Raw genomic sequence first — 21,514 nt, forward strand, 5'->3', positions numbered from 1 at the left:
AAGAGTTTATGCCTATTTTTATAATCCAAACTCCGAATTCCCACACAGTCTTGGGGCTGCAGGTGCATTCTGGGTAATGCTACTGGTTCCCAAGCCCAACCGTGACCAGGCAGACCCACACTGAGTGATGAATGTGACCCAAAAGGTCAAACAGATGCAACTCCATTCTGGGACAGTAAGAGGCTGAACAAGGGAACACACGACGGCACGGCGAAGTTTCACCTCAAGGAAACCCAGTAAGCCGAGAACACACGAGGGAAAGTGGAGTCTATAAAAACAAATTAACGCGGCATGCTGTGGGTTTGGAAGAGAGATGTATACATTTGCTTGTTAGCTGTATTTCCAGCCAGAACGCCGCTGGCAGCCAACGTTTCCCTCCTACATGCTGTTAAGACATTCAGATTCCCCGATGATGTGCAAATTCAGCTCAGAAATGTAAGAGGGCGACTACATAAAACGTGGGGGAGAAATGGTACTTTTGGAAGTAGAAAGCACACAAAAGACATGTCAGGACAGAAAGGACAGACGTGTGATTGAATTCAGAATATTTATTTGTAGTGATAGTTGGAGTTTTAAAGACTACAGAGCAAGATTGCATTGTTTGAATGACGTTGTAAAGCCTGTAAACAACAACAACAACGTCTAGGGTGGATTCACACAAATATTTAGCCCGCGTCGAGGACTTCTCAGGACAATGTGGATGTGAGGAGATCAGGACTGACGTCTTCCCGACCCTCCCCGTCACATGCACTACAGCTTTAACTTGAAAAGCCATTGGACTAACCGAGAACAGCTGTGTGAGTGGAGCCTACATGGCATACGGAGATCAACAGACATCTTACACTGCCATAGAATAAATACGTGGAATGTTCCTTTTGGGCTGGGGGCGAAAAACCTTCATGGGACATTACCGTCAAAGAAATAAATACAAAACAAGAAGTCAGAGCTCCACTGGGTTAGTTCAGCAACATTCTCTGCAGGTTTGCTGACAAACTTGTGACTAAAACTCAACGTGGTGATCATCTGCTGAACACATTTTGTTTTTTTTTGGAAAGTGGAGTCAGAATGAGCACGTTTAGGTTGAGTCTTCAATGAGACATCAAATGAAACCCAAGTCACAGCTGCATGTAGAACAGGACGCTGTAATCCTTGTAGAATATCCCCTAAAATCCCAATATTTGTTACTTCTGCTGAGGTTGGAAACCAGCGAACCCGATCATCAAACAGAGTCGTCTGTGTACTTTAGACATTAACACATTTTTGTAACGAGTGAACTGTTGTATCGTGCAGAGTAAAAGGAGACGACATTATTTGAATTACGTTAACATTCTACTTCTCTGTGGAGAAGGCTCTCTTCATGAGTGGAGGAGGCGTCTTCCCGGCTTCGTACAGAGATTCAGGAGGAGGGGAGCTCAGGCAGCACCAGTCTGGGATGCGGCCGGTCTGGTTGTAGTAGTCACGTGACACTGACCTGCTGCCCAGGATGTCCTGCAGCGCCCCGAAGATGGCGCCTGAAACAAAATAAAAAGGTCGACATTATGATTTGTGCAGAGAGGTCGCTCGGACAGCCTTCAGCTCCGCAGGTAGCGATGAATGTTTAAGATCACAGATCTGACCTCCGAGCCAGGCGGTACAGTTGGGCTTGGCAGGTGGAGCGTGGATACGCAGGCTCTTGCTGGCCAGCACGCTGCTGTACTTGGGTTTCTCCACAAGGAGGCGTACCTCCGCCAGCAGACGGTGCAGGAAACCCGGCAGCATGGCCGTGCCTCCGATCACCACCAGGTTCTCAGCGAGCACTTTACGTGTGTCGATGGGGCACTACGGGAAAACACAGTCACCAAATAAGATCATTTACACGGGTTTCACTGATATGAACATTTCTTTTATTAATCATCTTCATCCACAGCTAGTGCAGGAGGAGAACACTCGAGGCAGGAGGAAGCAGCAGCTCTACCACTACAGGTCTGTTTTTTACAAACTACATCAAAAAGTGGTGGATGAAAGTATCTGAAGTGGGATTACTGCAGTTTTCTCTGGTGTGTCGAGCCGATAACTGAATTATCAACATATCCCGGGTAGAGTAGGGCACAGATTGGGGGTTTACACTCTGCTGCTGGACCCACTGAGATTAATTACGCTGTCCGGGGCTGACTTGATCTCCACATGGAGCAAAAAAAAAAAAAAACTGCTTGAGGTTACATGGAATGGCCTCAGTTGAGTGTCGCCATAGCAACCACTGTACGCTCAAACTCCACGGCTGTGCAATATGGAGAACAAGACTGGGCTGCTGCATTCCTCCGGCCCGAAAGATAATGAAGGTTTTACAGCAGCATAATGAAGGAGAAACTAATTAAAACTGCCATCCACCATAAGGGAAGATAAGTGAGGTAAAATTATCCAACGGCAGCCGAGACACAGACGATGGTGGAAGCAAAGTTAGATCAGACTATGTTACCGCAACATGCACGCTCTAAAACATCCAAACTTCTAAATATAGACATAAAAAAGCTTTATTTTAGGACATTAAGTAAGGATTTGTGTAAAATAAATACGATTCCACTGCAGACAGAGATAGAAATGCAGCGTCGCCCCCTATCAACGTAAATAATATGTAATTAAGACTTCGTTAAGATTATGTTTCCTATCGAGGTTTATTCATGTCTTGACAAAAACACCCCAAACATGCACATCAATAACTTCTTTTCATACCTTGACCAGAGCATCAAGTATCAGAGAAGCCACACTCTTCTCTTCATTGTCCTGTTCGAACAGGATCTCCATCACAGAGTCCCTGGTTAAAAAGAAACAATGGCAAATCTAATGAGGGACCACTTTATAATGGAAATGGACAACAAGCAGGTTAAAAGACACATGTATTGTCCTACAGACGACTCTAGGAAGACATAAACACCAGATTATCTACAGAAGGACATTCTACCACAACAAATGGAAAGTAGAAATAAGCCTCTGGGTTTGATCAAGTACCTGATGGATCCATTGACATGCAGGATTTTCTCACCATCCAGAGGATAATCAACATCTGGAGGAGGGGCCGGACGCTGCAAACGCGTTCACAAGAATAAATGTGCAGCAAAGCATTATTTAATTGTTTACAGACTGAGTATAACTAGTATAAAAACCAGTATACAAACGTATAACTCACTTCAGCTGTGCCATCCAGGTTAAATTTGGCTTCCTGGATCTTCAGGCCTCTCTGCAGGTCACTGACGAAGCATGTTCTGACTGTAGGAAGGAAAGCAAAGCCGATAAGCAGACGTCCAGGCTGCAAGACGGGTACGATATAACCACATTTAAACACGTCTTAATGACTGTAGGCGATTTTAACAGCTGGTAAGTAATTAAAATGTTATAAGACACACACTAGTCCTCAGTGAAAGCTTCAGTTACTGCTTTTTTTACAGCACAAACCAAGCAAATAGAATATCTGCATCGTTAAAACGCACATCAGTTTTCAATATTCCTGTGGACGGATTGGTAATGAAGGAGGCAGGCGCAGTCTTAATAGAAGTTAGTATTTTTTTGATGTCGTTGGCTTTTGGGAATGCTGGCTTTGAAGGGAATTAATTAAAATCTTGATGCCTCATCCTCACGGGAGCAAAGCAACGAAAACCAACTCCATCAAAACCTACCCTTGATATCCTCCACAGTCTCCTCCGGGATGGTCCCTGAAGAAAGGATGAAAAAGAAATATATTAGATATTAATCTCATTATAGTCAAATCTATTGCTTTGGTTCGTTTAGTCACAAATCAGGCTTTTCTCTCATTTCACAAAGTATGAGCTTCATGATGAGGCTGCATTAGTGTTTAGGGAATGTGTGAGCTTCAAATTCGTCTTGGTGTAAAACAAAAAGTTCCAGTTGTTGCAAAAGAAACTTGTTTTGTTGTATTTTGTCCTTACTTTCATAAAGACAATTAACAAGCTCTGGACAGAATAAGGGATATTTTTTCTCTCTCTGTGAATCAAGTGTGCAGAAATGCAGTCTGTTCCTGCTGCCCGTCTTAATTATTGATGTGTACATGTAGCTTCTCCCACTCTGCTGCAGCTGTAGTTCTCACAGCCCAACACAACGATTCAGTTGGGTTTCCTCCTTCAAGAAAAAAACTCTAAAATAGACAGCATGCATATGTATAATTCACAAATTGAGAAAGGAACTCACAGAACCAAGTTCTTCTTATGAATAATAAATTATGCATAGTGGTTCAAACCCATTAAATATATTTTCTTTGCTCTCTGCGTTGTGAAACAAATCAGTCCATATCAGAGTCGTGAGTTTATCAATTTAAGAAAAGATGGAGACACACACAGTGTGGCGTATTTCTCTGTAATTACCGATGGCGGCTGGGACAGTCTGCCCTGTGGTGGTGTCTGTGTCCACCGTGCACTGTTCCACAAGAAGTCCATCTAGTTCTCTATAACAAATACAGATACATGCAGTTATGGGAGGAAAGTGTGCACAAAATAGTCAAACATTCCTCTGAAATCGGGCAGAGCTACTTACTTATGGATGGCTTTCCCCCCCAAAGGTAAAGCCTCCCAAGCTGGCAGAATGGGAGTGCACTCATAAACCTGAGCTCACAGTTAAGGCGGTAACATATGAAGTGTATTCACAATACAATCAACCTTCTTTTCTGCATTTACAGTTGCTTCCCGTCTTTGTGATAGTCTAGTCCCGGATCATTCTCTCCATTCAGCTAACTCAGATTGAAATGATATCAGTCTTCTCTCCTAATTCTGGATAAGAAAGCTATTTCCTAATCAGCTGGTATTCCCTTAAAAGGTCAAAGACTCCATGACGACAGGAAAAGGATACAGGTAGCACCAGTGTCTCTGTGTGGCCACAGTCCATCACCAGAGCAGAGTTGATTCCCAAAGTCATGATCGCCATGAGGTGACTTGGAGCAAAAAGAACAGAGGGCACCTGGACAACACAACCAAAGAATAACAGTCGTAAAAATGAAGATCCTTTTCAAATTGGTGCGGGAATCACATTTTGAAGCAAAAATAAGTAGATTTAAATAAGTCCATTTGTGGATAACATAACAACTTTCCCAAACGTTCTCTTCAGCTTCTTTAAAACGCTGATCTGCTTGGTTTCCGTACCTCAAACTGTTTGAAGAAAACCTTGGTGAGCGTCTCCCTGAAGTGAGACGGGCAGAGGATGGACTCGATGATGACCACTCTTCTGTCGCGAGGGTTCACCAGCAGGTGCCTGAGTGAAACACAAGATGTAATTGAAGCTGGACCAATCCATTTTTCAGCAATCAATTAGCAACGAGTGCAGTAATCTCACCTGAAGTACAGTAAATGGATAAACTCTTTGAGGATGACATAAAGCTCTTCTGTGTTGATGTTGTACTGAACTACTTTGATGGCCTGAAAGTGAGACATCACATTAACACAGATTTTTTTTCCTGAATTTGAAACATTTCTCCAAATGATTACACCCAGCGAAGCACGGCAGTGTCTCACCTGCTGCTGCCCCGGTTTCCGGATCTCGCTCGGTATTATGAACCTGGGCCCCGTTTCCCCTGCAAAGCCACATCTGCAACAAAATGAGAAATGTCAGCTGAGCTGCCGGGACAAGATTGAGATTTATACTAAAATAAAATAATGCAATTAGTAACCTTCTAGATATACATTCCATAAAACAAGCAAATCTAGGAACTACATACAAAGATTTGGTTTAAAATGGCATATAAATAGAAATAACTGTCACATGATGTGGGACAGTATCTGTAAACAAAGAAGTTATTATTAAAAGTGAAGAGAACAGCCCTCTTGATCTCCATGTGACTCGCCTCAGGACAGTTTTTCGTTTTATAATATAATATAATATAATATATTTGCCTAATCTCCAGTAATGTGGTCATTGTACGTACTCCCACAGCACAGACATTATTGCAAACACCGACAATGGTGCCCCCACCCAAACCCCAACCCAGGGCAAAGCAAGACAAAAATAGGAAGTAAGTCAAAAATAGGAAATAAATAATAATAATAATAAATAATATTATATAATAATTATAATATAAAAATATAGTATATATTTATAAATAATAATAATAATAAATAAATAAATACCAGACGCTTATTAAAGGCTATTTAGGTCACTGGAACAACAGTGAACATTGTTTTTATCTCACAATATAACAGTGACAGGAACCTGGTCTGATCTGAATTCTGGTCTAAGTGGGCTCATTGAATTCTGGTCTAAGTGGGCTCATTGAATTCTGGTCTAAGTGGGCTCATTGTCTGAAAAGTACCCACATACTAAAATGTATTATAGTATTAAATAATCGTTCTTAGCTGGCTGGGATGCTACCGACGTCCGGGACCGTTAGTCGTCGTCTTTAACGTTACTTATTGGATTTTATCTTAGCTTTAATTTGGCATTAGCTAATGCTAGCTCAACACGGACATATGGCTTAACTATGTACGCAACAACACAATTAAAATGAAATATGTTTCATGTCTGTCTCGGGTTTGGCCTCCTGTTTTCCACCTAAAGTCCCCAAAGTCTCACACGGTTGAGTCAAAATATATATATATATATGAGTTAGCATATGATGCTAACCGTGAACTAGCCTGCTAACGGCCGCTACTCACTTCGTGTACGCTGCTCCCAAGTCAATGACGATCGCAGTCTTCTCTCCTCCGCTTCCCAACCCATCAAATAGCGGCATTTTAATACTGTGTTAAATTGTATGTCCGTGTTTAGCGTTGACAGCCGCAAATGGGCATCGTATCAAAAGGAGAAAGACAAGAAAAAAGTGTGTTGTCTTCCGGTTGGGATGGGTTGGGTCCTCAGGAACGCGATGACGTCACGCGGGTTGCCTGATCAGAAATAGACTCGAAATGATCCGACTGATGGAAAACTTTCCGTTCAACCGAATTATTTGAATGGTGAAGCAATCAAATACACACTTTTTATATATCGATTAAAATAAATCTTAATCTTATAAATGTTTTCATATTAAAACTGTACCCACAGGAGTCACCAATACCTGGTGGAAATACAAGTAAATTATTATAACATATCAAAAGTATTCACACATAAGACTTCATACTGTGCGAATTGAAGGGACCATGATGGTAATACATACATTCAGTCCAATTTGATTTTGCTGTCTACCACAAACGTATATTTATAAATGTATATTTTATCTATGTATATGTATTGTATCCCTATATAACTGTTGCGCTCAAAACTGCTTCTTCTGTGCTTGTTGCGCACATGTAACAGATAAATGCATCTTTTAATCTAATGCACGGATTAAGGATTAATATAAAAAATCTAATTAACAGGGGTCTCCTCTTTGGGAAAGGGGGTGACCTCTTAACTCGAGGTTAAGGAGCTGTCCATTCAGCACCACCTGGAGCCTCGTACGACCCTCTGGGAAAAGACAAGGAGGGGGAAATGATTATACAGCAAGGAACCGATGCACCCGAAGGCTAGATCAGCAGGTGACAACGTCGTCGCTTTGAATCCATCCTGCAGATTTGAAGCATTTGGTGGCAGCGCTGTGTGTTGTGAAGCAGGCGGACGTACGCAGAGAAGACGGAGACTTCCAGTCAGTGACGCCGAGCTGCACAACAACAAGCCTCTCCTTCACCTTGCCTTCCACACTTGACTGTCATCAATTTGTGCATTTATTTTTTTTATTTTTGCAAGAGAAGCATCCTTCAGAAACGATCCGCCATGAAGTCTGGAAGGTATTTGTTTTACAGCCCTTTTAATTGTAATGATATGCTATCTCAGCGCTCGCTGCGCGGTCTGAAGCGGATCCACTGTCGCCTCTGTGAGTCTGTGACGGAGCTTTTTTTTTTTGCGATTAGGGGGAAAAAATGAATTTGTTTACATTCCAAATGCTGGTCAGCCATGATGTTGGTCAGGTGCACTGCATGGGAGCATCGCTGTATTGATCACAGGGGAGGGCGCACAGGAGAGAAAACGTGGGTTTGTATTGGGACATTGTTGGACTGTGCGTCATCGGGGCTGGACGATGATTTCTCCCAGACGTTTATCTGACTCAGGCAATATGAAAGGGTGTCACCCTGCAAAAAAAAACACACACAAAAAAACGCCTGGACGTGTCCTTTCCCCATTTGCTTTTCTACAGATGTGATTGGCTATGAAGTGGTTATTGCTGTCACGTCACGTGAAGCAACAGATGCACGCTCTTTGCATTGCTTTTTAAAGCCACAATGTGCATGTTTTTGACCCCCAAAAAAAGTGCAGATTCGTGCAGTTCTGCGTGGATCCATGTGTAGAGGATCCTCGAGGAGAGAGAACCTGCTGCTATTTATAGGTGGAGTGCGGAGGGGTGCTAATGATTGCTGTGTCAGACTCTCCCTCCCTCTGTGTGTGTGTGTGTGCCCAACATTTCCTCCTGCTAAGAAGGAAGAGGCTGCTCTGAAAAGGAATTTTCATCCGAATTATTAAAAAAAAAAAAAAAAAAAGCCACAGCATCAAAGCAAAAAAAAGCAAGGCAGTTAATCCTGTTCTCTGTGGTTTTCACAGCTATGTGAAGTGCCATACACTCTGCATTCAGATGCTTTAATCTGCGGTTGCACACTTTTCAGTAACGTGCCCTGCTGTCACCTATCCTCCTCCGATACACACCGCCACCTCTGCTTTGTCTCCCTCTCCTCACGTCAGCTCGGTGGCAAAGTCGCAGGGGTTTTCACACCTGATTTAAGCCTATTTCACATTCATTTGTGTCCACTCTCAGCAGGCACTGAGACGAGAGAGAGATGCTGATGTCCGGGACGCTCCATGGCCTCGTCCTGGCCGGGACGTGTCTCTGTGTCTACGGGACCCCCGTCCACCTCCCAGGCTTCACCCCCACGCCAGACAGCGCCTGTGACCAACAATGTGCCAGCTCGGCCACAACCGTGGAGTCTGAACCCTCGGATGCAGATTATGTGACCGGCCTGATAGTGAATGTAGGTGAGGGAGGAGGGGCTGGCCCACATGGAGGACCAGAGGGGATAGATCCAGTGGAAAACGGGGGCAGCCTCGGTGGAGGATCTGGGCCGAGCGAGGCCGGTGAAGAGGCATGGAGCCCGAGGAGCGGGGTGAAGATGGGAGACACTCAAAGACAGTTGGAGGTGGCTTCAGTGCCGTCTGTTGATCCAGATGTGAAGAAGCCTGTGTTAAGTCCTTCAGGTGGGGGAAAGCTGCTGGACACAGCACGGTTGAATCCTGATGGATTTGTCGCCTCCTCGACGGCGTCACCACAAGCCAGGGAGACCCAAGACCAAGCCAAGGAGGCCCAAACGAGCCCGCCATCCTCTGCAGAACCTCCAAATCCAGAAGCACCAATCCATAAAGTGACCTCCATGCACACTTCCATCCCTCCCACGGGCGTTGCCTCCTCTCGGACCTCCACACGTTTGTCAGTGTGGGGCCACGATGGAACACTGGCGTCCCTCCCAGACCCCTTGTTACCTGAAATCAGCCCAAACCTGATGCCCAGAGAGGATGGACCAGAGAGCCTGTGGACTGAGGCGGCGAGGCCTGGTGGAGGTAAGCCAAGCTTTTTTTAATTGAATCCTCTGCACTCATTGTCACCCTGTAAGACTTTCTTCCACAACAAGGTGTATTTCTTTTCCTGGCGTTTGCTGGAGTTTTTGCAGGAGGCTTCATTAAAAAACGAGGCGGAAATGAAAACGACACGCCTATAGTGGCAGAGATTGCCTTTGATGATTGGCAAAGAAAAGCACCCGCTTTTTCCACGCTCCACTTTGAACCCCAGCTGGGACCCGTGGCGGTCTAATTACTTTCTATTCCTGACTCCAGCCTGAAAAGAGAGGAGAGGGGGGAAAAAAGAAAAAGAGAACACACACAAGTGCTCGGAATGGCGGTGGGTGTTATACACGTCTTTGGAGGATTCAAGCCCTTTTTCTCTCTATCTATATACCCCCCCCCTTCTTTCCCACCCTTCACACTCCCCATCCACACGATTGTAAAGAAACAGGCAGGTTATTATTCACAGAGGCAGGAGAGGGAAATGGATTAAAGGAGTCTGTCTGAGCCAATATGTATTCCCGCCGTCCATTTGGGGATTGTCTGTTTGATGAAGCTTCCTCCCAACAGAAAAGGAAGCTGACAAAAAAAGAAATCCCCAAACAGCATTATGTAAAAGGATTGCGGTCTTTATAAGCATTTTCTGCCTACTTTAGAAATGCTTTAGACTAAAGGAAACGCCTGAGAGATACGCAGTGGCAGCTTCTCCGGTGACAGCCTCCTCTGCGGTCGCTTCTTATCTCCAAAGAAACCATTTTTTTTCCTCCAAACAATCCCCCTTTCAGTGTGTCTTAGCCGCACTGTGAACTCAGCTCTGAGAGAGTGCAAATACTTCTAATGAGAAAAACCGCGAGTCCAAAGAGGTACCTCTGCCTTCTGTCATAAATACTTTAAATATGTGCTGACTACAGTTTCTACTTTGGAATAGAAAGTTATCTTTGAGCCGTCACCAGAGTGGAAAGACACATTTGCCCTAGTTTACTGGCGTGTTTTCAGTATTTCAAAGACCAGAGGGTCCAAACAAATGAGCCCTTCCTAACTTTAAATAACCCACATCCTGACATCCGTCTGTCTCACAGTGGACACCGCGGTGCCGCCGTCTCAGGATGAAGCCACGGAGGGCACCATGTCATCGGAGGCCCTCCCTCTCATCTTCGAGCCGTTTGAAGACGTCGCATCAGAAGCGGCGGTGGCGGTCACCCTGGTGCCCGGCAGCGCTCAGCCTCCTGCTGCCATGGCGACCAGAGTAATGCCAGGGGTGGACCTGGACCAGCTCGTCACCGTGGAGACGGACGGCGACGGTCCCTCGCGCGCCCCACCCCAGCTGACACCGGACTGGACGCCGCCGCCGTGGCAGACGTCCGGCGGGGAGCTGCTGGAGCCAATCAGCTCCTCGGGTCCGTCTGTGTCACAGCAGCAGGATGGGAGCGAGCCGGAGGATCACTCCGAGAGAGGTGATGTGGCAAAAAAAGATGAGAATGTCAACAAAATGCACAATAATCACTTCATGGACCATAATGCATGATTTCATCTTATGTTCTACAAATTGATAGAAGATCTTCTGCCTCTGGAATTCATGTCGCTTCATAACGATGTGAACTTGTAGACGCTTGCAAGTTTGTCTAAAATGAAATCCTCCAGACACTGAAACACAAAATCCATGCCAGGAGGCATCTCGTACTGGGAGACACGTTATCAGACGTTAAAACGAGCTTTGTGATGTGTGATGTGAAGGTCCCGCGAGGACACCGAACCTTGAGGAGAACTTGCAGCCCAGCAGCGGCCCCTCCTTCTTATCCTTCCAGCACGCTGTGACAATGGTAACCATGGCAACCCATCATCCGGCGCACAGAACCAGACCAGAGACGGAGGAGGAGGTGGAGTCTGACGGTAAGACGAGTTTCACTGCAAAACTGAAATTTAAAGATTATTTAAAAAAAAAATGGAATCATAAATGTGATTTTTTTTCTCTCGACTGAAGAATAGATCATTTTTTTGTTTTTTCATCCACAGAGGAGCAGGATGAAGATGAGGACGAGGAGAACTCTGAGGAGTCGGTGGAGGATGACAGCGAGGAAGACCTGACAGAAACGCCGAAAACACCCTCAACGCAGCCGCCGTACAGCCTCATCCCTCCGCCTCCCGTCTGGGTTCAACGCAACCAGGGGCTGAGTACGAGATCTTTTTATGAACCGGGAATCTAACGGTGTATTTAATCACTCACCTTCTCAGACATTTAAATCTGTGGCTCTTTTCTTCCAGTGAGGAGCTGGGTAGAGCTGATTCGAGAAAAGGTAAGACTGCCCCCTGCTGCCCTCAAAAAGTAGTTGTCCATCAAAAATATCTTTGGCCTTTACTCCCTCATTAAGTGGTGAGTTATGACAAAGCTGCCAATATTCTCTATTTTTAAATCTGGCCGACATCCAGCCAAATTAATCAGCACTATTTTTTGATAATTTGGAGTGTTAGAAAGATCGCCTGGATTTGACCCCACTGCGCTCCGTTTTGACCCCTGGTACAGGCGGGTTACGTGTCCGGGATGTTGGCCCCCGTGGGCATCGGCATCACCGGGGCCCTGCTCATCGTCGGCGCCCTCTACAGCATCAGGATGATTCACCGCAAGAGGAGGAACAGCTTCAAACACCAGAGGAGGAAGGTCAGGCAGCCAGAGGTCAGTGCTCTATTCATCACTTGTATTCTCTCGTTATCGGGGATCAATGATATTGAGGATCAATGATTGGGTTTACCCCCCCTCCCCCCCAGCAACCCAGAGAGCCCGGGACCAGCCGCCAGGACCAGGCCATGCTGCTGGCCGACAGCTCCGAGGACGAGTTCTGATGAGACCCCCCACCCCTTTTTGTCGGCGACTAATGGCTGACGCTCCTGAAGATGAGGCTCTGCAAACACCCCATCGCTATGACAACCGCATCTCAAATCAACCCTGGGCTGTTTGACTATGACTCATCGGATCCAGAGAAGCCTAAAGGGCACAATTTGCACAGGTTGAACAAAGGTCAGCTTTGTACCCCCCTCCCTCACTAAAAGTACCAACGTGAGCACTTTCCTGAGTGTGGTCAGGTGACCTGATGTTAATGATGAGGCTGGTGTGATGCACTTTGACATAAAAAAATTATATTGTTGCTTGTAAAAAAAAAAAATGGGGAAAGTGTGAACCAGCAGGTTTTCAGACAAGTAATAAAAAAAAGGGCTGTAGAAGAGTTACACACATAAACAATGTACATATATCTACTGTATATGTAGCTGACTTGGTGTCAGTCATTTTAGTGTAAATAAAGTTTTATTTCTTGCTACACATATAGGATATTTAAAGGGAATTAAAGGAGAGTTAGATGAGAAGATCGATGAGTTTATCTCCTCATCGAACTCTTAATAAATGAGAAAAACATTCCCGAAACCTTCAGTCCTTTTGAATTAATACTTCCTTTAAATGTGAATTTTTTTTGTGGAAATGTAAATGTTTTATTGGAAGGCATTTGTTCATTAACGTTACTGTGAGACGCACATACAAAATAGCATAATCCTACAAAAGTATGTAGCATAAAACAGATTTCGATGTACAATATAACTCACTCTCGCCACTTGAAATAGTTTCCTCTTAAAGTGCATGACAGTTAAGGATATTCATACACGGGCCCCCGTCACTGAGACTTCTCATGACATCGGGGCCAGAAGTTCATATTTCACAAGTGATTAAAAAAAGAAAAGAAACTCATTTTTTTCTCCACACAATAGTGGCGTTTGTGTGTTTATCAGGTTCAGACATGGACGGATAAAGTTGATGTTTTGGCCAACTTGTCTGGCTCAAGAGTCACATTGCTGAGATGCAAAGACGGTGAAATCAAAGAATTAATAAAAATGTCTCTGCTGTCGTTTAGACAGTGAAGTTTGTAACATAAATACAGTCTTTTGTTCAGGATTTTTTTCTTTCTGTAACCTCATGAGCCATCTGACACGCTTCACGTACTGCCTGTTAATATGCAATAATACTGTTCTAGGGTTAAGTGTGATGTAAAATAGTGGACACGTTTTTGTCTCTTTATGTAGATATGAAACACCATGTGATCAAATAAACGATTCTCTTAGATGTCTGATTGCGACTCTTTCTTTTAGAATAAAAGCTCAAGTTTTAAGCTCTATGATTTAAAAAGGAAAAACCACTCCAGACAGCAGACAAGATGACCCAGTTTACAGCATTAAAAAAATCAAATAATTTATTTCTGTGTTCTTTTTCCACATTAAATAAAAGCTATCGGACATTTCCAGATCAAAAAAAAAAAAAAAAAAAAAAAAAATCGAGAGGGGACGGGGGAAGATGAACAGGAGGGGGAGGACAGATCTGACATGCAAAAAAACACTTTTGCTCTCTCCCCTTTGCACACTTCTGGATGGCTGGCGGAGGCCGACCCCTCCCCCCCCTCCCTCCCTCCACCCACCACCAAAACGTCTTCAGGAAGCCCCTGCGGTTGTGTAAAGGGACCACAGTTTATATCTTTTCATTGCAGCCAAATCAGGGACCAGGAATTAATAACTAACACTAGAAATGTGGGCTGGCAGAAGCCAGAAAATGGATTTAGCAACCTGGATTTGAACAGCGGATGTCCAGGAGGAGGAGGGAAACCCGCCTCCCGACATCCGTGAACACTGAACTGGCATGTCAAGTCAAAACTCCAAATGCATGGTGAGAAAGAGCTGGGTAAAAGTGTGCAAACACCACAGGCCAATGGCTCCAAACTGATGTTGATGACAAAGCCCTTCAGTCTGTGATCAGAAGCTCAACGGAGCCTTTTTTTTTTTTTTGTTTGGCTCGTCGTGACAGGCTGTAATGCCCACGTGGAACTGCCAGAGTTTCACAGGAGGAACACAAAAACACAAGATAACAGACACGCTTCCTTCAAAATCTGAAACACCTCCTCATACATGCCGACAGCTGGTTTGAGACGACGGGACCGAGACGGGTTACGGTTTCCCCGAGGCCCATCCCGTCCCGTTCGTCCATCAGTACGTCGCTGTATGAGAGAAGAGAAAGGCCTGGACAGGGAGGAGGAGGGGGGCAGAATAGAGGGGGAGACCGGCGTCCAACACAGGGACAGACGATTTTTAAACCTCCAGAATAGAAACCAGGAGTTTTACACGGAGGGTCACAATTTAAGTTTAAACCCTGTCAGCTGTGAACGTCGGAGTGTTTTCATATGCCCACGATGAACGGCTCATCATTCGCATTATGAGCTGAAGCAGCACAGAAATTAAAATTAAAAATCTAATCTGGCAAATCAACCCAAACCCCAACCCCCCCCCCCCCCCCCCCCCCCCCCAAAAAAAAACAACATACTCTCAATATATCCGAGGAATAGAACAACACTCGTATACAAATCTGAAAAAAAATAGGTCGTCTGATCCGTTGTTCCAAATGCGCAACGCACACACACACACACACACACACACACACACACACACACACACACACACACACACACACACACACACACACACACACACACACACACACACACACACACACACACACACACACACACACACACACACACACACACACACACACACACACACACACACACACACACACACACACACACACACACACACACACACAAAACAGGGGGGGGATAAACCCAAAACGTCGCCACAGCAACGAGCCGCGTTTGCTGCAGACTTTTGTTTTTTTTGTTTTGCATTCAATAATTGGGAGCAGATTTTCCTCTGATGAGCCACATGGCAGTGTCGCGTAGTTTTAGGCAGGATAAAAGAGCGCAGATGTCCAATTACATTTGTTAACTTAAAAATTGCATAAAACACGTTGTTCTTTTTTTTTTTACCCCACTTCAAAAGCTGATTTCGGGTTTATTCTCCCCTCAACTATCAACCAAACTGTCTTCTGCCCCTTCTATCACACTGAGCACTGATTCAACAAAAAAGAAAAGAAAAAGTGATTTGTTCCTCTATGATTCTCCTGTGTGGAGAGGAGGGGGGGGCTCTGAAAGTCTAACAGATCCACACCAGTCAAAAGAACAACACACACACATTCACACGTACACATACACACTGCAGCAATTTCCAAAAGAAGTTCATCTGACCTTTGTTCATATTACTTTGAAGAAAAACAGAAACAAAAAGCAATCTTTCTTCGCATCATTAGTGTGTGGATTTGAAGCGCCGTGTTCCGGGTGGGCGATCTTGAAACGTTAGCGAGGTTGGTTGTGCATCGAGTTAGGGCACCTGGGAAGTGCATCGTGGTTGTACAGGTGTTATATTAGACAATCTAAACAAACTGAAAGCCAACAAAAGAATAAAATATAATCTGCTAAGAATACTTGTCTATTTTCCTTTTTTTCTTTCTTTAAAAATCAAGATATAAACACACACACACACACACAGGATTCCAGCATATGCAACACTATGCCGACAGTGCTGATGGATTGAGTGGCACTTGTAATAAAGAGGATGAATAAAACAAAAAAAAGAAGCAAACTTGAGACGGCATTGACCGTCATTGGCAAGGAGCCTTTTTAATAATAAAAAAGGACTCAATTTTCTCCTTTTTTGAGAATTTTGCAGCGGCTGGCAGTGCATTCTGGGGGGGAAAAATCTGCAAAATTAGGAAGAAATAAATCCTCCGCACCCGTTAACGTCAGGGTTTTATGTAAGAGATTAAGTGAAGCAAATAAAGGTGGCCGATCCACCAGCTGGGGCAAAGTTTGAGGCGCGTATGGAGTGATTTCGATCAAATGCTCTGCACCAATCACAGAAGGGGGAGGGGCTTAATCAACACACATTCTTCACACTTTTCCCCGCACTCGCTTTAAAATAAATGCATGCATATCTTTACAGGCTTCAGTCCTGGAGGCTGAGGCGGGCGATGGAAACAGCAGCTGCTGCTGCCAAACCGGACAGGAAACAAACAAACGACATCACGCACGATTCCCACCAATCAGTCACACGAACACGTCAACTTCCTCACAGTGAAACCAAGCACGCCACGTACACATACGCACAAAAACAACCCAAAAAAAAGAACATGAGGCAGTCATACTATAGCTTTTTCCATCCCCCATCCAACTCACAAGGTTAAAAAAGAAACACAAAAATAAACTCCACAAATATGTTCTTCCCAGTCTGTTTTTTTACTGCCCCACTTCCTGTTTCACATGTCGTTGCTTTCTTTAAGTTTTTTTTCTTGTCCCGTGTTTTCTTGGAGGATTTGGTTGTGGTGCCGTGTCCTCTGGGGTTTTTTTTTTGTTTTCTTTCGGACGCACGCCCCTCACTTGAGCTGCCTCACACCTCGCACCCCGGGGGTTCAATGCAGCGTCCAAGCTTGAAGGTCAAAAGGTCATCAAGTCCCCAGTCATGGTCGTCCCAGAGACCACCCTCACTCATCACAGAAAGTATCAGACGCCCCTTTCACGAGAACACCAGGTGGGATTTCAGTCCTTTTCTGCCTAAACACCGGTTGTTTTTCGAGGTCGAGGGCAAAAACAGGGTGTGTGTGTGTGTGTGTGTGTTGTGTGTGTATAAGAGTGAAATGACCAGGGCAGAGCTGAGGCTGTCGAGCCGATAGCTTACGAGGTGAACAGCACCCGCTGTCCCGTCGTCCTCCTCCTCCTCCGTCCCCCCTCGCCGTTTCTCTAGCGGAGCCACAGTTTGAGCCGAAGCGCGTCCACTCCGTTCAGGTAGTATCTGAACAGCCGCTTGTCTCTGACAAAACCCAAGTTCTCGTACAGCTTCAGGGCTGATTTGTTGGTGATTTCAGTCTCCAATACAACCTGGGGACACACAGAGGGCCATGTCAGTGTTTGAGTGGATTGACTGATGCGTGTAACGTGGTAAAAAACAAGATTTATTTGGTTGTTATGGACCATAACTAGGGGTGAGTATTGGCAAGAACCTCACGATACGATACGTATCACGATACTTTGGTCACGATATAATACGTATCACGATATCACGATATTGCGATATAAATAAAGATGAAAACACAAGGCGTACCGAACCTCATCTACTGTAGGTAACTATCCCTTTAAGGGAATATTTAATGGGGACAATAACACAAATGGCAGGACCCTCAGGAACATTATTTTTTATAAAGAAAGATGTTTTCACGTAGCAATGCAGCTGCAAGACGGGACCAGCTACGCCAGCTCTCTTGTTGGTGCATTGGAGGAAGTCCTTGTGGAAGGTTACCGTTGAAGTGAATTGCATTTACAAGCCGGGAAATTAAACAGTAAAGACAAAGTGAATTTGGTAGACCGTGGTATGAGCCTACGAGTGTTTGAGAGCACCAACAAAGCCACAAAACCCAACAGGGCGGGGAAGATTAAACAATCAAGTCTTTAAAACGTATGGTATGCTTTGGCAGAGAGATAGCAGGAGTGTAAGGTGAAGCATTTATGTCCATGTTAAGGAATCCTGTAAAACCACTGATGCTTGTTTTAGCTTCCAGGAGCCAAGGTATAATGATTTTTAGGGTCCATGCAAAGGAAACCATGTGCTGTTACACAAACACTAGAGCTGGGGGGAAAAGCAACTTGCAATGGAGTTACAGTGTTCGCAGTAGCTTGATTGATGGAAAAATACATTTCTATATAAGTGTGTAGGAAAAAGAATTCTGTGTTGAATCATCACCGGCCCTTTGGTGTCAGTCAGCAAAGAGATTGGAGAAAGTTTAATACGGAATCTCATTTCCACCTCAAACGCCTGCCATTTCTGGAGATTTTAAATGATTTCCAAGCCTACTGTGTGTGTGTGTGTGTGTGTGTGTGTGTGTGTGTGTGTCTGTTTGCAGGAAGCAGGTGAGACAGTACACAGTTACTCGGAGAGAAGCAGAGCAAGCCAAACAATCCAAGGCAAACTTGAATAAGTGCAGGAGAGGGGAAGAAAACTGGTCCTTGAAATACTGCCAGCAAATGTGTTCGTTCTGTTTGTGGTTGCTTGGAGGCGTTGGAGTCGGGCCAACACTAAACTAAAACGCCAAATGTACACAAATGTTGATTTAAATCATTTAACAAGTTGTAATTTTATGTATGAACTGTATTGTCCGGGGTTTTGATTTCTTCTTTTTTTGTGTAAAATCTGCTTATGTTAAAGCAAAAAAAAGTGCTGCGCTGTGAGTGAATGTGCCGACGTAGAGTTTGATTGTGTGCCAAGAACCTGCGAATGTTTGCAAAGAATCCAATAGTGTGTTTCAGGCTTTTTCCTCCAAAACGTCAATACTCTGTGGATGTAATAAAGCATGCTGTGAAAAAGGATCTGCTGCTCTGTGTCTGTTACCTCGTCACAGTCGCCTTCCACCATGGCATAGATGGCCTTCTTCACCAGATTAGTACCTGGAAGAGAAGAAGAAGTCAGTGACAGCATGCAAATTAACGTTTAATAACATTACTTTTGAGCTTTAATAAATTCTGGTTTGATGGCTGGTCGTATAATATGTCACTTCAGGTTAAAGTACAGCGTTACACATTAACTCAGAGAGTAAAGCTTATCTAAATGCTACATTTGCATTAAGAGATTTGGTTGTCAAAGAAAAGCACAAAAGATGCCGTTGCACAACTTGGTCACGGCTCCACATTGCAAAAGGGCAGATTTCTGTTTATTCTCCATTATGTGTCTCTTTCAACCAAGTTTCTATCTTTTTCTTGCCACTGGTTTGCTGTACTTATGGTTGAATGTTGAGTTTCTGTCAATTCTACCGGCTCCATATTCAATTACATTGTATTAATAAAACCTCAAATCACAAATTTGCCTCAGAAGGCTTTACAATCAGTAAAGTGCATGACATCCTCTGTCCCGGGACCTTCCACCGACGAATGAAAACTCCCCAAAAAAACCTTTTTTACAGGAAAAACACATCCGTCTCCCAGTGTCAACATAAGTGCAATAGATGTTGTGCAAGCAGAACAAACAAATATTACAACACAGTCGATCCACATGGCAGATATGTGAAAAGAGACACGTTGTGTTGTGATTCGACGCTGGATAAATAAATAAATCTGTCTGTACGTGACGCGAGTCCAGATCTCACCGATGCTTTTCCTTCTGTGCTTGGAGTCCACGGCCAGCATGGCGATGTAGCCACGACGGAACATCTTCTTGTGCATGTCAAGCTTACAAACGATGGCTCCCACACACTCCTGCTCCACCATGGCCTGTGACAGACACACACACACACACACACAGTGTCAAAGCCCTAGCAACAGTTCCTGTCACCCTGCTGACTCCCCCGAGGTGACCCCTGACCTTTTGTATTTTCACGGCACTTCCATGTGTCGTTCCAGACAAACTGGAACTGGGAAGTTTACAGCCTTGAGGCTCAGAACGATAAACAAAAGAGAGGTCAGTCTGTCAAAGTAGAAAAAATAAAACCCTGACAGGACGGTATGACCCGTGGCTGTATGAAAAGGAAACGCCCACTTGCAGCACATTACTAAAACAGGATAGTACAGGTTTTAAACCTTTGCTTACTCCTACATTCCTGCACATACAACCCTTATATTAACCACAATGTATATTACTATTATAGTACTTCCACACTAATGTGCTGTCAGCAGCTGTGTGTGTATATCAGCAGGTTGGCTGCCATTGAGACACACAGAGGTGCTGTAACCATGCAGTCACGCCCTGCCTCACAGGCACCCTTAGGTGACCAGGTTTAATGGACTTTAAGGGGTTCACACTTAATGAACAATCTTAATGAGTGTGTTTTTTCTCCACAATGACGTGGTACTCACCAGGAAGCAGAGCTGCGGCCAGTTGTGGATGAAGTACCTGTATGTGTAAATTGAATAAGGCTCAGACAAGTCCTTGGTGATCAGTCTCATGATCCACGGCATCTGGAGCTCGGACTCGTAGCGGACGTAGCGGATGCCGTGGCTGTCCTCTTCCGCCCGGCCGGGAGAGTCACTCAGGTGGAGCCGGGCGAGCTCCGCGGCCGGCGGCTGCTGCGGGTCGGCGGGGCTCGCCCCATCTCCGCCGGGCCCGGCGTCCGGCGGCTCGCCGCTCGGCGGTCTCGGTGGCTCCGTGAGGTCAAACCCTTCTCTCCCTTCGTCACAGGGGGCCCCGTAGGCCGCCTCAGTTCTCGTGAAACCCGGCATCCCGTTCACGCTATTGTTAACTAAGGGAGAGTGACTGCCGTTTTTGGAGAAGGGGCTGTGGCCTTCGCGGTGGCGGTGCTCGGTGTTGTTCCTAGCGGCCGGCGCCTCCTCGCCGCTGCTGTCACAGTTGTCCACGGACGGTCTCGGATTGTCGGGCCGGTTCCCTGCGAGTAGTTGGTGGTGGCCGACACCGTCCTCCGAGGGGCTGGCCAAGCCGTTCAGCTGCTGCTGCTCTCGGGCTTGCATTTTGAGGTGCAGCGCCGCCGGGCTAGCTCGAGCTAGCATGCTTTTCTGCTTCTTATCACCCGACCTGCCGACGTCGCTTCCCGGCTCCGGCGTCGTCCCTGTGCCGGCGGGTACACAGTCTCCCCCGTGGCAGGCCGGCTCACCGTCCACCCCTGCCGGCTCCGCGCTCCCAGCCCCGGGGAAAGGAGGAATTTCAGCCGGGGATGAAGGCAGTGCGCTACTAGGCCCAGGCGGCACTGTGGCCATCCCACTGCATTAAGGTGGAGATTCACGCTTGGAAAAACGTTTGAACACAAGCTCATCCACAAGGCGAAGTGGGTATACAATCAATATACAAGTTAGTTAGCCGAATATCGCATAAATCCGAGGATATTTGAGGGGATAACGTATCCGCTGGCGACGATTGTCGCTGCTTTCTCCTCAATTTCCCTGCTGCCGGAAAGTGCTGTCGCAGCAAACGCCATTGCAACAGCAGACAGGAACGTTTTACGACAGTGGTGTAACGCATGACAGATGCAGTTTTTTTCTCTCTCCCCCTGACACCTGAGCCAATTAGGCACTATAATCTGCTTACTATTTAAATAAAGTCATTA

At 45.3% G+C, this 21,514-nt stretch overlaps 3 protein-coding genes across 4 annotated transcripts; 1 reads left to right on the forward strand and 2 right to left on the reverse strand.

Moving 5' to 3' along the window:
* Positions 1-528: 528 nt before the first annotated feature.
* Positions 529-6,818, reverse strand: actr10 (actin related protein 10). The gene is made up of 13 exons (XM_084030204.1): positions 6,630-6,818; positions 5,493-5,565; positions 5,314-5,396; positions 5,124-5,232; positions 4,834-4,941; positions 4,522-4,589; positions 4,353-4,432; positions 3,651-3,686; positions 3,164-3,243; positions 2,986-3,059; positions 2,710-2,791; positions 1,617-1,818; positions 529-1,511 (listed from the first exon to the last, which is right to left on the reverse strand). Exons 1-13 carry the CDS (start codon positions 6,704-6,706, stop codon positions 1,330-1,332), a joined length of 1,254 nt encoding a protein of 417 aa, XP_083886330.1. The 5' UTR covers positions 6,707-6,818; the 3' UTR covers positions 529-1,329.
* A 591-nt stretch (positions 6,819-7,409) lies between these two features.
* Positions 7,410-14,853, forward strand: armh4 (armadillo like helical domain containing 4). 2 transcript variants are annotated; one of them, XM_084030894.1, is made up of 8 exons: positions 7,410-7,736; positions 8,756-9,552; positions 10,632-11,006; positions 11,287-11,442; positions 11,566-11,724; positions 11,815-11,846; positions 12,074-12,223; positions 12,316-14,853. In XM_084030894.1, the coding sequence occupies exons 2-8, from the start codon at positions 8,778-8,780 to the stop codon at positions 12,388-12,390; spliced, it is 1,722 nt and encodes a 573-aa protein (XP_083887020.1). In that variant the 5' UTR covers positions 7,410-7,736; positions 8,756-8,777; the 3' UTR covers positions 12,391-14,853. The 2 variants fall into 2 exon arrangements, with proteins under 2 accessions (XP_083887020.1, XP_083887019.1); XM_084030893.1 differs by having other exon boundaries at positions 8,759-9,552.
* Positions 14,854-15,408: 555 nt separating this feature from the next.
* Positions 15,409-21,460, reverse strand: naa30 (N-alpha-acetyltransferase 30, NatC catalytic subunit). Its single transcript, XM_084030895.1, has 4 exons — positions 20,313-21,460; positions 19,607-19,730; positions 18,856-18,911; positions 15,409-17,351 (listed from the first exon to the last, which is right to left on the reverse strand). The coding sequence occupies exons 1-4, from the start codon at positions 21,165-21,167 to the stop codon at positions 17,214-17,216; spliced, it is 1,173 nt and encodes a 390-aa protein (XP_083887021.1). The 5' UTR covers positions 21,168-21,460; the 3' UTR covers positions 15,409-17,213.
* Between the last annotated feature and the right edge of the window lie 54 nt (positions 21,461-21,514).

The sequence above is a fragment of the Eutrigla gurnardus genome (assembly GCF_963514095.1).
Source record: "Eutrigla gurnardus genome assembly, chromosome: 16".
Taxonomy (NCBI): domain Eukaryota; kingdom Metazoa; phylum Chordata; class Actinopteri; order Perciformes; family Triglidae; genus Eutrigla; species Eutrigla gurnardus.

What these genes read in the sequence shown, in the direction of transcription:
- armh4 (XM_084030894.1), top strand. Translation starts at nt 8,778, where the DNA reads ATGCTGATGTCCGGGACGCTCCATGGCCTCGTCCTGGCCGGGACGTGT. An exon ending in GGCGGCGAGGCCTGGTGGAG is followed by an intron (nt 9,553 to 10,631) that starts GTAAGCCAAGCT and finishes TCTGTCTCACAG; the next exon opens with TGGACACCGCGGTGCCGCCG. An exon ending in TAGAGCTGATTCGAGAAAAG is followed by an intron (nt 11,847 to 12,073) that starts GTAAGACTGCCC and finishes CCCCTGGTACAG; the next exon opens with GCGGGTTACGTGTCCGGGAT.
- actr10 (XM_084030204.1), bottom strand. Translation starts at nt 6,706, where the DNA reads ATGCCGCTATTTGATGGGTTGGGAAGCGGAGGAGAGAAGACTGCGATC. An exon ending in TTGGGAGCAGCGTACACGAA is followed by an intron (nt 5,566 to 6,629) that starts GTGAGTAGCGGC and finishes ATTTTGTTGCAG; the next exon opens with ATGTGGCTTTGCAGGGGAAA. An exon ending in GACTGTCCCAGCCGCCATCG is followed by an intron (nt 3,687 to 4,352) that starts GTAATTACAGAG and finishes TCCTTTCTTCAG; the next exon opens with GGACCATCCCGGAGGAGACT.
- naa30 (XM_084030895.1), bottom strand. Translation starts at nt 21,167, where the DNA reads ATGGCCACAGTGCCGCCTGGGCCTAGTAGCGCACTGCCTTCATCCCCG. An exon ending in GGCCGCAGCTCTGCTTCCTG is followed by an intron (nt 19,731 to 20,312) that starts GTGAGTACCACG and finishes TGTCTGTCACAG; the next exon opens with GCCATGGTGGAGCAGGAGTG. An exon ending in TGGAAGGCGACTGTGACGAG is followed by an intron (nt 17,352 to 18,855) that starts GTAACAGACACA and finishes GTGTGTCCCCAG; the next exon opens with GTTGTATTGGAGACTGAAAT.